The sequence below is a fragment of the Helicoverpa zea genome, chromosome 31 (genome assembly GCF_022581195.2).
Source record: "Helicoverpa zea isolate HzStark_Cry1AcR chromosome 31, ilHelZeax1.1, whole genome shotgun sequence".
Lineage (NCBI taxonomy): Eukaryota > Metazoa > Arthropoda > Insecta > Lepidoptera > Noctuidae > Helicoverpa > Helicoverpa zea.
In genome coordinates, this window is record NC_061482.1 from 11,661,475 (window position 1) to 11,673,583 (window position 12,109).

The 12,109-nt window shown below is 35.9% G+C and overlaps 2 protein-coding genes across 2 annotated transcripts in view; one reads left to right on the forward strand and one right to left on the reverse strand.

The window, feature by feature from the left end:
- The window catches only part of LOC124645436 (peroxidasin-like), a 40,313-nt gene extending 33,409 nt beyond the window's left edge, over positions 1-6,904 (forward strand). The window contains exon 7 of the mRNA XM_047185236.1: positions 242-6,904. Coding sequence (XP_047041192.1) covers positions 242-3,093 — 2,852 coding nt within the window. The 3' untranslated portion in view covers positions 3,094-6,904. The remainder of the gene's footprint in view (positions 1-241) is intronic.
- A 721-nt stretch (positions 6,905-7,625) lies between these two features.
- Positions 7,626-9,332, reverse strand: LOC124645437 (acyl-coenzyme A thioesterase 13-like). Its single transcript, XM_047185238.1, has 3 exons — positions 9,141-9,332; positions 8,578-8,765; positions 7,626-8,229 (listed from the first exon to the last, which is right to left on the reverse strand). Exons 1-3 carry the CDS (start codon positions 9,222-9,224, stop codon positions 8,073-8,075), a joined length of 429 nt encoding a protein of 142 aa, XP_047041194.1. The 5' UTR covers positions 9,225-9,332; the 3' UTR covers positions 7,626-8,072.
- Between the last annotated feature and the right edge of the window lie 2,777 nt (positions 9,333-12,109).

Consider the following 12,109-nt stretch of genomic DNA (forward strand, 5'->3'; position numbering starts at 1 on the left):
TTGACCGAGTTTCCGGCTTTACTCTGCTTAATCATAAAATATTGAGTCAATGCTTCATACTACATTATTAGAACATAGGTAAAGTTGTTATTGCTAGATAAATGTATAAATGACAATAAAGTAAACAATCTTCATTTTCCACGAAGGAAGGAATAAACCTTGAGGCGTAGTCAATTTTAAACAAGTCCAAGAACTGAGTATTAGTGTCGTAGATTGAATTGCGTTATTTATTTTGTTTTAGTCGCGCCCTCGTTTATCGTCGAGCCCCATAACAAAACAGTAAGAGTAGGAGAGGATGTCCATTTCACATGCACTGCTAGAGGCTATCCGAAACCCACCATCACCTGGTTTAGAAACACACTGCCGTTACCAGAATCTGAAAATATTATTTTGGATAATGACAATCACAATTTGACCATTCGATCAATAACTTCAGACGATGATGGTATATATCACTGCAGAGCTGAAAATTCCGAAGGTTATGTTGAAGGGTCAGCCTTTTTAACAGTTCAAGAAATTAAACGCGTTCGTCCACGTATTGCTATAAAGCCGGAAGACACAGATGCTTTCCGAGAATCTACAGTTCAGTTGCCTTGTGAAGTAGATAGTGAACTCCCAGCTACAGTTGAATGGAGAAAAGATGGTTCCTATCTGCAAAATACAGATACAAGACATTCAATTACTGTAATCGGAAGTTTGATTATCCGCAATTTGACAATAAGGGATTCTGGTAGGTACGAATGTTCTGTGTTTAATGAGAATGGACGAGACACTGCATCTGCACTGTTAACAGTGAAAGATCGTGTTATACCTGGCGACGAATATGTTAACATAGCTTTAACTGAGGCAACCAGAGATGTAGACTTAGCTATTGAAAGAACTATGGACGAGTTATTCAATGGCAACAAAACAGCGAAAACAGATATCCACCAACTATATCGTATAACAAGTTTCCCAAACGCGCCAGCAAGGGAAGTTGCACGAGCAGCTGAAATATACGAAAGGACATTAGATAAAGTGAGGGGATTTATCCAGACTGGCCATAAAGTAACATCGACTGAACCATTCTTTTACCAAAACGTGTTATCCAATCAACATTTAGATGTCATTGCGCGTTTGTCTGGTTGTGTCGCTCATAGAGAGAAGAAAGACTGTTCTGACATGTGCTACCACAGCAAGTATCGCAGTTATGATGGAAGTTGCAATAATTTTGCGCATCCTACATGGGGATCTTCACTAAGTGGATTCAGACGTATCCTTTTCCCAATTTATGAAAACGGTTTCAGTCAACCGGTGGGTTGGAATAGGGATCTTAAGTATAATGGATTTACCCTACCAAGTGCACGTCTTGTATCTACTTCGATTATAACCACTGATGATATATCTGAAGATCTGAAAATAACGCACATGGTTATGCAATGGGGTCAGTGGCTCGACCATGACTTAGACCACGCTTTACCATCAGTCAGTTCCCAGACCTGGGATGGCGTTGATTGTAAAAAAACTTGTGAATACGCTGCGCCATGTTTCCCGATTGATGTGCCCTCAAATGATCCGAGGATTTCCAACCGTCGTTGTATTGATTTCATTAGAACCAGTGCAGTATGTGGGTCTGGAATGACTTCTGTTCTTTTTGGAACACTGCAGCCGAGAGAACAAATAAATCAGTTAACCTCATTCATTGATGCGTCGCAAGTGTATGGTTTCGAAAAAGAGGTAGCTGAAGATCTGCGAGATTTGACTAATGAAAACGGGCTGTTACGAGTAGGCATCACGTTCCCAGGTCGTAAACCACTACTACCAACAGTAGGTATAAATGGAATGGACTGCAGGCGTAACTTGGACGAAAGTACTCGAAGTTGCTTTGTAGCAGGGGACATCAGAGCTAATGAACAAATCGGTTTAGCAGCAATGCATACAATTTGGATGAGGGAACATAATAGAATTGCACTTCAATTGAAAGCTCTGAACCCATTTTGGGATGGCGACCGAGTTTATCAAGAAGCGAGAAAGATCGTTGGTGCTCAGATACAAATCATAACCTACGAGCACTGGCTCCCTCTTGTTTTAGGAGAGAGCGTACACCAATTACTAGGAAAATATAAGGAATATGATCCAAGCCTTAACCCATCAATTTCTAATGTTTTCGCCACTGCTGCTTTAAGATTTGGACACTCCATGATCAATCCTCTACTGCATCGTTACGATGAAAACTTTGAAACTATCCCTCAAGGCCATCTATTGCTCCGAAATGCATTCTTCTCTCCATGGAGACTAGTCGATGAAGGTGGAGTTGATCCTTTACTTCGTGGAATGTTTACGACACCAGCGAAACTGAAGACACCTACGCAAAACCTGAACTCGGAACTCACTGAAAAACTTTTCTATACCGCTCATGCTGTAGCTCTTGATTTGGCTGCTATCAACATCCAAAGAAGCCGTGACCATGGTATCCCACCATATACGAAATGGCGCCAGTTTTGTAATATGACTGAGGTGAATGACTTTGATGACCTGGCTGGGGAAATAACTGATGAAAGTGTGCGTGATAAGCTGAAAGAGCTCTATGGTTCAGTGCACAACATCGACGTATGGGTAGGTGGTATTCTGGAGGATCAAGTAGATGGTGGAAAAGTCGGGCCGCTGTTCAGATGCTTGCTCGTGGAGCAGTTCAAACGTTTACGAGACGGAGATCGATTTTGGTATGAAAGCCCATCCGTATTCAAACCAGATCAACTGCGACAGCTGAAAGAGACGAGCTTGGCACGAATCCTCTGTGACAACGGCGATAACATTGATACAATTGGAGAAAACGTGTTCCTGCTTCCTGAAGTTCAAGATGGTCTGATTTCTTGTGAAGATTTGCCTTCCATGGATTTGCGTTTCTGGGCTGATTGTGAGAGCTGTGGCGACAGTGAAGGTGGTCTGGAGCGAGCGAAGCGCCGAGCACGCAGGGATGTGGACACCTCCGAAAACAAAGTTGACGACGAACGCCTGAGCAATTTGGAAGAATCCCATCACGACATTGAGAACACTATCGCATCACTGAAAAAACGAATTGAATATTTGGAGGAAACATGCAAACTGGAATAAACTGGCAAACGGGCAACGATAACACGGTCTTTTGGAAACGTTTTAAAGATTTTTGAAATCTATGTATTCTTTATATTATTATTATCTACCTGTTATTTATGTATAATATATTATCTACTATCTAGAATGTTTCTATCCTTTTACATTGTAAGCTTTAATCCTGTCTATGTGGTCCAACTAATTAAGATTACTTTAACATTCTCTATTAAATTAATTTCCCATTTCTAATAAATTTTGTATCCATCGTTGAATTTATACCCTAATCAAATTAATATATTTCTCTATCTCTTGGATTCAGTGAGTAACGATTTTACCATTCTCATAATGATATTTTGAACATTAATAATAAATGTGTAGAAGGTAGTGAGTAGGCGTCATAATGTTAAAAAGGTTAATCATTAGGTTTAGGAGTCAACATGTTAACTAAAGAATACTAAAGGCCGGTTGCTTTGCTGTAACTTTTAGGCACTACTTTCTTGCTAAACAGTTTCGGACGCGATTTTTAGGTTTTTTCCACGCAGGAAGATACCTAATAGGTACCTACAAAAACAACAAATTTATTTAAGAAATTATTAAGAAAAAGTCTTGAAAAAAAAAATTATGCAACCGGTTTAACTACGTGAAAAACGACAGCTTTAATTTTCCCCTAACGTTTGGATTCTAAACGGAGTTAAAGTATTGATTTTTTTTTTATCAAAAAAAGATACATAATATATTTATCAAACAACTTTACTATCTAGTGAATAATAACGAATTACCAGAATGTACATTTTGGAAAAGCAAAAAAAAAATTAAAAAGATACAATTTTGTGGGGGTTTACGGAGTGTCGCGTTTCTTCGTAGTAGCTACCAGCTATTTAGTATTCTTTGTTAAAACAATTTATGTATTAGACGTATTAGAAATAAGAAAACCGCTTCATTTTGTTAATTTGTAAATGTTATTTTATATACATAATTTATTGTCTATCGACTTAATTTTATGGAATGCTGTGAAATATATGTGTAACCGATCAGAGTTCGAGTGAAATGGCCTTTGAACACCTAAGGGCCTGTTTGTACGAGGAAGGTTTCAGCTTTCACGTTATTTGTGTGTAATGTTATATAGGTTCTTTTCGCATTCTAACGGTCACTTGTGCATTGACTAAATACGGTAAAAACAGATATATGTGAATAAATAAGTTTCGAATGTATGTAGATACGCAAGCCCGTGAGTTAAATGTGTTTTCGTCTGTTCAATTAGATACATATGTATGTTACTTAGCTGAGTATGTTGTTTATGTTTTAAATACATTTCTTTTATTTTTGCAATAAATTTTTTAAGGTGACCATTAATTTAATAGGTTTTTTACTGAAATAATTTGCATTGTACACTATATTCATATAATTAATAAAAAAACAATAGATTTTAACTGATAGACATGATATTTATTGGAATTTCTAGTACGTAATTATAATTCAAGATATTTGAATAATTTATGAAGGAGGATCTAACTTTCAATGAGTATTTTGGTCCAAAACCTAATCGAAGTGAGGTACCATCATCATCAGGCAAGTGAATGCAATGTAACGATTTAGAACTATATGGTAAGTAGGTACCGAGTTTATACCGACAAATGTAGGTAAGGTTGGCTAAGCAATAAAATGCTCATATTGGAAATATGAAAGTTGCTCTGAGCTGCACCGGGAACATATGACTTTACACCTCTTTGCTTTGCAGCATATCAATCGCAGCATAGGCAAGTGTGTCATATTGAAGATCAGAAGCAGTACTTACAGGGCTGCATTTCTGAACGCAAATAAAATGACTTTACGTTTAAAATGTTTCGTCAAATCATCATCATTTGATTGATTGATGTCAATACAGTTAGGTACCGAAAATGAAATTGAAGACCGATATAAATTATATGTAATAAATATTAAATTATATAAATTTTAATGATATGGTACCTGTAAATCATAAATATTATTTGATACAGGTAAATACTATGATATTAAACAAGCTTAAATAAATACAGCATTTGGTAGGCGGGTAGAGGTACCACGTAGATACCAATAATTTTGACATGTTCTTAATTAATGACGAAGCGATCGTAAAAGGTATCGTGAATTTGATTGATAACTACAAAAGTGACTAACCGAATGTATCACTTTTTGATAATCCCCATAACACGACCGAAGGGTGCAGCCACAATGATAACCTATCATCAAATATATAGTGCAGTTTTGGATATTGCTGCCTATAAAACAAAATTATTAGTTATCATTTTGGAAAATTCAAACAGTTTTATAAGAGCAAGTGGATATCTTCCTTCATAAGTTATTCATTCTGTAGAACATAACCCGATTAAAGGTTTATTTTTAATGACTAGGTAACCAGTTGTAAACTAGTCGAATATCCTATTGTTTGGGTTCCTTGCCTTTTTAGAGGTGTTAACGAAAGTCATACATTTGGCTTCAGGAAAACTTACCTAGCGGAGCGAGTACATAAGCTAAGCAGCCTATACTGTAAAACAGGCAGGTCTTAATCCATTTTAATGAGCACTAAATGCCTCATTTGTAACATGAACATCAATCAGATACAACGTGTTTACTAATTCGATAGAAACTGTAACATAGCCATGCGAACCCTGCACTGAACAAATAGTTTGATCATTTCATGGAAATGGTCAGTGCCGTAGTTACATTACGACTAGTCAAATGTCAATAGCTATGTCTCTACATCAGATAATTTCACATTATACCCGTATTGGAATACAGTGATTCCAAGTAACTTGTTAGTTGTCGGTCTTGAGGGTATCGGAACCGTTCAATAAAACCTTGTTACTAAAAATAAGCCTTTCAGACATTATTAATGTAATGTGTAGCAGTAGATGTAGAATGCATTTAAAATTTTAAAATTACATACTTAGAAATTAAGTAGTTTCCTACATTGTAAGAACCGAGGAGACGAATAGGATGGAAAAGGTGCCTAGGTATAGAATTTAGAATTTCACCGTGAATTGTCAATTTGAAGTCAAGCGAAATAGCCGGACAGGGGGCAAGGCCTTTGAGGTATCACACGACATCGCCAGCAGTAGATATTTGACACACGTTCCAAGAATATGTCAGACAGACTACATGTTAAGCACTGGAATATAGTTATATCGACTGGTAACCGACAGCACTATGACTGTAAGGCAAAAAGACGAAAACACCAAGAATAAGGAATCTACACACCACGAAGAGGGATGTGCCTTTTAGGCTAACTACGTTATCTCTAGATATCTCGGAATCCTGCCTGTACGTAGATTTATCGATAAGTAGGTAGGTAATGAAAGTGTTGTTGAATGGGAGAAATTGGCACCTTTATAGTACTGTGATTAAAACCAAAATCTTAGGCCATTTGACGTAAGGACTCATACGTATACCCAGCAAAAAATCATGACTTTTGGTAAATGAGCTTACCGACTTACTTTCTTGTGTTAGTCAATGTCACTCTCCAAGCTACGCCAGACCATAGCAGGCCTAGTATATGATGTCTAAAATAAAGCGATTTTTCCTCAATCAACCACGATACAAACACGAACTAAACAAATGACGGTCCCATCTGTTTAGATTTTTGAAAAACACACATACTAGGTCTAACTGGTTCCACAACATAATATCGCGTAATGGGTCCTTACGTCAAATAGCCTACAGATATCCTACTCCTATAAAAAGGAGCTTAACCCAAAGGAGAAAGAGTAAATTGCAGGCTTAAAAATAATGTTATATTCAATTCTGTAACAATTCATTATATCAATCTGGGTGTGAAATAAATGAGAAAAACGTACCTAATGTGGTTTCATTTTGAATCCTTAAAATCCTCATATAGCTAGAAACAAACACATAAAAGTTTATTTCATACCTTGTTCTGAAAATATAACATTCTACTTTCTTCTAATATCATATAATAGAAGTCGTGGTGGCCTAGTGGGTAAAGAATATCTTGGAAAACATCTTGAGGAAACCTGGTCTGAAATCACCAACCCGCATTGAGCAAGCGTGGTGATTAATGCTCAATCCTTCTCCTTGTGAGAGGAGACCTGTGCCCAGCAGTGGGACGATAAAAAGCGGCTGTAACAAAAAAAAAGTAGCTTTCTAATATAAAGCCAAATATCTGTGCCTCTATGAATTTAACCATTTTTCTCCTTCCACATTTGTTAAAGATTTCACGATCACAGTCAAAGAACGAAACACTCTCGCGCATCCGTAAATCGATAATCAGCTAACTCCTGAAACGCAAACCTACTTGGCGTGAACTGTCTATTCTTACATTTATGTAATGTATCAAGAACTAAATTACTTGCCCACTACCTTTTTGACCGTCTTCTCAAATAGTAGGAGCTTTTCATTCTACAATAATATGTACTTACTACTTTAATTACACAAGAAACATAGGAACCTTAAAGGTCCTCAATAAAATTCATCTAGTTGTATTGGGTTAGCTGGCACAGCCGTCGCAACATTGATCGTACTGTCAACTGAGTGAGGGTGAGTAAAAAAATACAATATTATTTTGTCACTAAGTATATTGATTGGTATATTGCTAATAAAGTAAATAATGAGAAACGCAACATAAAATCTGTTTGCTAATAAATACCTCGTAAAATTCTTATTAATTACTACTAGGTACTACTTTGTACAACATGCTTGTTTCTATGAACAATTAACTCACTATTAGGTACAGAACTAGCTGGGCCCTTGACTTCGTTTGCTTTAGGCTTATAAATAAGACATATGTATAAACACTACAAGAATGAATAATGAATTCGCTCTAGAAAAAAATTTTTTCGCATGCGTGCGGCACAGTAGGTCATGTCCTATCTCAGGGTATAGAATAATCAGTGTACCAAAATTCATCTAAATTGGTTCAGTAGTTTTGGCGTATATAAGCGCTACTGGCTACATTAAGACAGATAGATACTTTTGCAGGATTTTATCTACATAAGTTTATTGCTTTAGATTCCTATATATTTGGTATGTCTACCGGTTGCCAGCAATTGATTCTTATCTTTATTTTTAACTTGGACTTCTAAAAAGGCTATCTTTTTTCCGATCTTCTTTGTGATGGCTTCAACCTCCACATTGTCACCTTCTCGGGCTGCAGACATGTAGCTGAAACATTTTAAAGACTCTATTAAAAGAAAGTTTAAAAAAAAGCTCATAAAGGACAAGTGAAGATATAATTAAAATCAGTTTCAAGTGCAAATATTCAGATATATTTTAATTTATTGGTTTAAAACACAAACTAGATGTAGAAACTTAATGAGAAAAGTTGAAAAAATATTTATATGTAAGTAACTTTATTTATTAGTTTTTAACGCAATTCATTCAACAATCTAAGTCACATAATTTGCAGTAACTTTCCTATAGGGCTCAAGTCAATTTCATTCAAAACATTTATAAAATTTAATTAAGCAGGTACTGGAGTAATTTTAATAATTAAGGGTTCAGTATACTAACCTGACATTAAGTTCTACAGACACTCCTCTCGTATCCACTTTTTCATTAGTGGTCAACGCATAAGTGGAGACCGCATCTACCAGATGAGCGATGAACCCACCGTGTAGTGTACCTCTTTGGTTCAAATGCTCCGGACCCACTTGGAATTCTGTCACCATTCTGCCATCTCCACAGCATACCACCTTCACCTAAAATAATCAGAAAATTAAAAAGTTTTAACCATGATCAATTTTACTCTTTAATCTATTGTCTAGCTTCTGTATTCAATAAGTATCTCAGGTTGGAGAAAAGGTAATGAAGACCTTCGAAACTGTAAATTGTTTTGGTTTTGTATCAACATCATGATTATAAAAAGTAACAAAACTTAGGCACACTGTTGGAGAAGTATTTTAAGTATAAGGAATGCTGACATAATGTACCCATTTAAGACTGTATGTAAGTAGGTTATATAAACAAATTTCAATTTGATAAGCGCACTATATAAACTTGAAGCTATAATTACCCAATACAGAAAAATGTTCTAAAAATAGTGCGAAGAAAATCACTGAAAAACAATTCTTTACCTTACGAAGATTTTGATCAAAGCACTTAGTGGTGGCAACGGCTTTGGTAAACAGTTCAGCAATTGCTACACCTTTGCTCGCCATTCTGCTAAATTATTTAAATAAAAGTTTATCTGCTGTATTTACATTGTATTCATATTCACAGGTTATAATTGATCAGCTGTTATTGACATAATCCAATTTCATTAGCCAGCCAATCAACATTCAGCATTGGTTTGGCTGTCAACAAGTCAAGCTGTCACTAGGTCTCGCACTTAGTATTGCTAGTTTAAAGAACGTTCATTAAATTAAGGCGGTCAGTTTGAATTTTATATCCAAAAGTTTCTTAAATTATTATTATATTTTGTTTCATATTCAAGTCGAAAGGCGGATCGAAACTCTAAGAAAGGTTGTAAATATGTGCATGTGATATATCATCCTTAGAATCAGGAATTTTTATTCGGGTTGCGGATAAAAAGAGTCAAGTGCATGTGAAGTTAGATTGCACACTCGATCACACCTCTTATGAATGTGATAATTGCTGTTCAAAAATAATAATTTAAAAAACTGATTCAGTGAGTATGTAATGTTGCATAGGTACTCATGAATTAATACGTAGGCTAGCTAATTAGGTACTTTAGTAGTAGCTATTTTGTAGCTGAAATCCAATAATCATCTGGTCCCATGAAAATCATTGCCATTTGACTTGTATAGAACTGCTTTGACAATGGGGTTAGGCCCAGTAAGCATTATTTATAACTAACTTCCGTCCGCGGTTTCACCCACGTCCTGAGGGAACTACTTCCCGTGTGGACAAAATGTAGGTAGGTATACTGTAGTACCTACGGAATAATTTAATTTAATTTAAATAAGATCCTGGTACCCGAGCGCGCTACGCGTAGATATTTAGCTTATACATATATTCTACTAATGTTACTTTGACGGATAGCGGTATAGGTAATCTTAATTGCTCTCAAGTTTCATCAAAATCCGTTCAGCCGTTTGCTCATGGAACAAACATATTACCAATAGGTAGGTACGTTCACCCATTCACCCTTATAATATGACACATCATCATCCCCGAGCCTTTTCCCAATCATGTTGGGGTTGGCTTCCAGTCTAACCGGATTCAGCTGAGTACCAGTGCTTTACAAGAAGCGACTGCCTATCTGACCTCCTCAACCCAGTTACCCGGGCAACCCGATACCCCTTAATATAATATATAATACCTATGACGATACAATAGTGCTTATAACTCGACGATCTGTGTAATTAAAATTATGTAAATGATAATAAGAACTCTCTTTTTCATTGTTCTACCGCTGCAGTCATCATGTAGGCACCTACTTATCTGCCAGTAAAATGCATATCACCTAGACTAAAATCAGTATGCATCAAGGTGTTACATAAAAATTACATCAGGCTGTTAGACGCTTTGGGCGGGCTAACGAATTCAAGCTGTCAACCAGTTCTTAAAAAAGTTAAATAATCCATAAACACAAACGGTCACGTACACAGACACTAACAGTTGCCTAGATATAGGTACGACTGGCATTAAAATTAAACGGTCGGGCGTTTCGTCCGAGCATAGTAAAACGAACCATGGTGAACAAGTGCCACTCCAATACCGTTCAATATCTCTGAATACTCTGATGAGTGGGATCAATTAAAAACAGCCATCGCTGCTTTTGTTTTTGGTCGCTACATTTATGCAGCGAAGTACTTACTCTACGGCTGTAATTACCTATAGTACAGTCGGGTCAAAATGTTTCTGACATCAAAAGGACTTCGATTTTATTAATTTTTGCTTCATGTGAAAAAACCTTGCCAAATTATCAGTTTATTGATAAGAAAAATCTCCTTTATATTAATTAATAAGATCGATAGGTACCTCTTATAGGTAATCAATTGTTCTTAGTAGGTCTAACCACAGTGTATTAATAAAATGTATCCCTCTTACCACTGTATTAAAACTACTTACTTACTTCATACATAATAACCATGTCTACGTCGGTAAGTAACGCCTTTCTTTCCTTCTTAATACTTACAGAACAAAATAATTATAGTACTTTAGAAATAAGTACCTAGTTAGTTCATAACGCCTGATAAAGTTAGCTTAGGTACTATCACAGATCTACAACTCACTAGACAGTTCCTCAGCCATTCTTTGCACTAACGTAACTACCTTCCTTCCTCATGCAACGATGTAGTGTAAACATTAATTAATTTTACCTCTCGAATAATAATTGATAGGTGTGATAATGAATAAATATCCTGCACAAGCACAGCTTTTGATCCCATCAATTTAGTTTGAATGGCGGACTATCAATTTAGTGATTTACGCGATGTATGCAAAGTCGTTGTTTGCGCTAAAACATAGTGTTAGTGGTAGGTGGTTAGTGTTCAAGTAATTTAGATCCATTTAAAATCAGGTGTATGTTTTATCTCATGAAAGCGGTTAAGACAGTAAAATTGCGCGGAAAATACCTACATGCGAAAGAAAATGTACTTATTTGACATTGATGCACATAATGTAAATGTGTTAAAGTTTTTCATTAGTGCAAGAAACAACACTGGGTATTAGGTACATGTAGATCTGCGAAGGGCTTGTTTTAAGAAAGTGTATTGTATTTTTTTACTATGCATTATTTTTTTGTAAAATGAAAAATTGAAAATTTCTTACGATCCTAGGATTCTTTGGTTTGGTTCGAAAGTCTCGGGGGACAAGTCCGATTTGGAGGACGGCCATCTCTTATTTCGAATAATGTAAAGGAAAAAAATCTCAATATCATCGCAAAAATTTCGAGCGTCAAAAGGAAATACAGACAAAGGTAATTGGAACAAAAACTGCATTGTAATTATCAAAAAGACAGAAGAAGTTATGTAGGTACATTAAATTATGTTGTTCCAACAAATATAAACATTAATTTATAGTTTACCTTTCTATTTCACTTCCTATTATGTAAAATTATGAACTGTGCACAAAGTCC

What these genes read in the sequence shown, in the direction of transcription:
- LOC124645437 (XM_047185238.1), bottom strand. Translation starts at nt 9,224, where the DNA reads ATGGCGAGCAAAGGTGTAGCAATTGCTGAACTGTTTACCAAAGCCGTT. An exon ending in TTGATCAAAATCTTCGTAAG is followed by an intron (nt 8,766 to 9,140) that starts GTAAAGAATTGT and finishes TGATTATTTTAG; the next exon opens with GTGAAGGTGGTATGCTGTGG. An exon ending in TCTGTAGAACTTAATGTCAG is followed by an intron (nt 8,230 to 8,577) that starts GTTAGTATACTG and finishes AAAATGTTTCAG; the next exon opens with CTACATGTCTGCAGCCCGAG.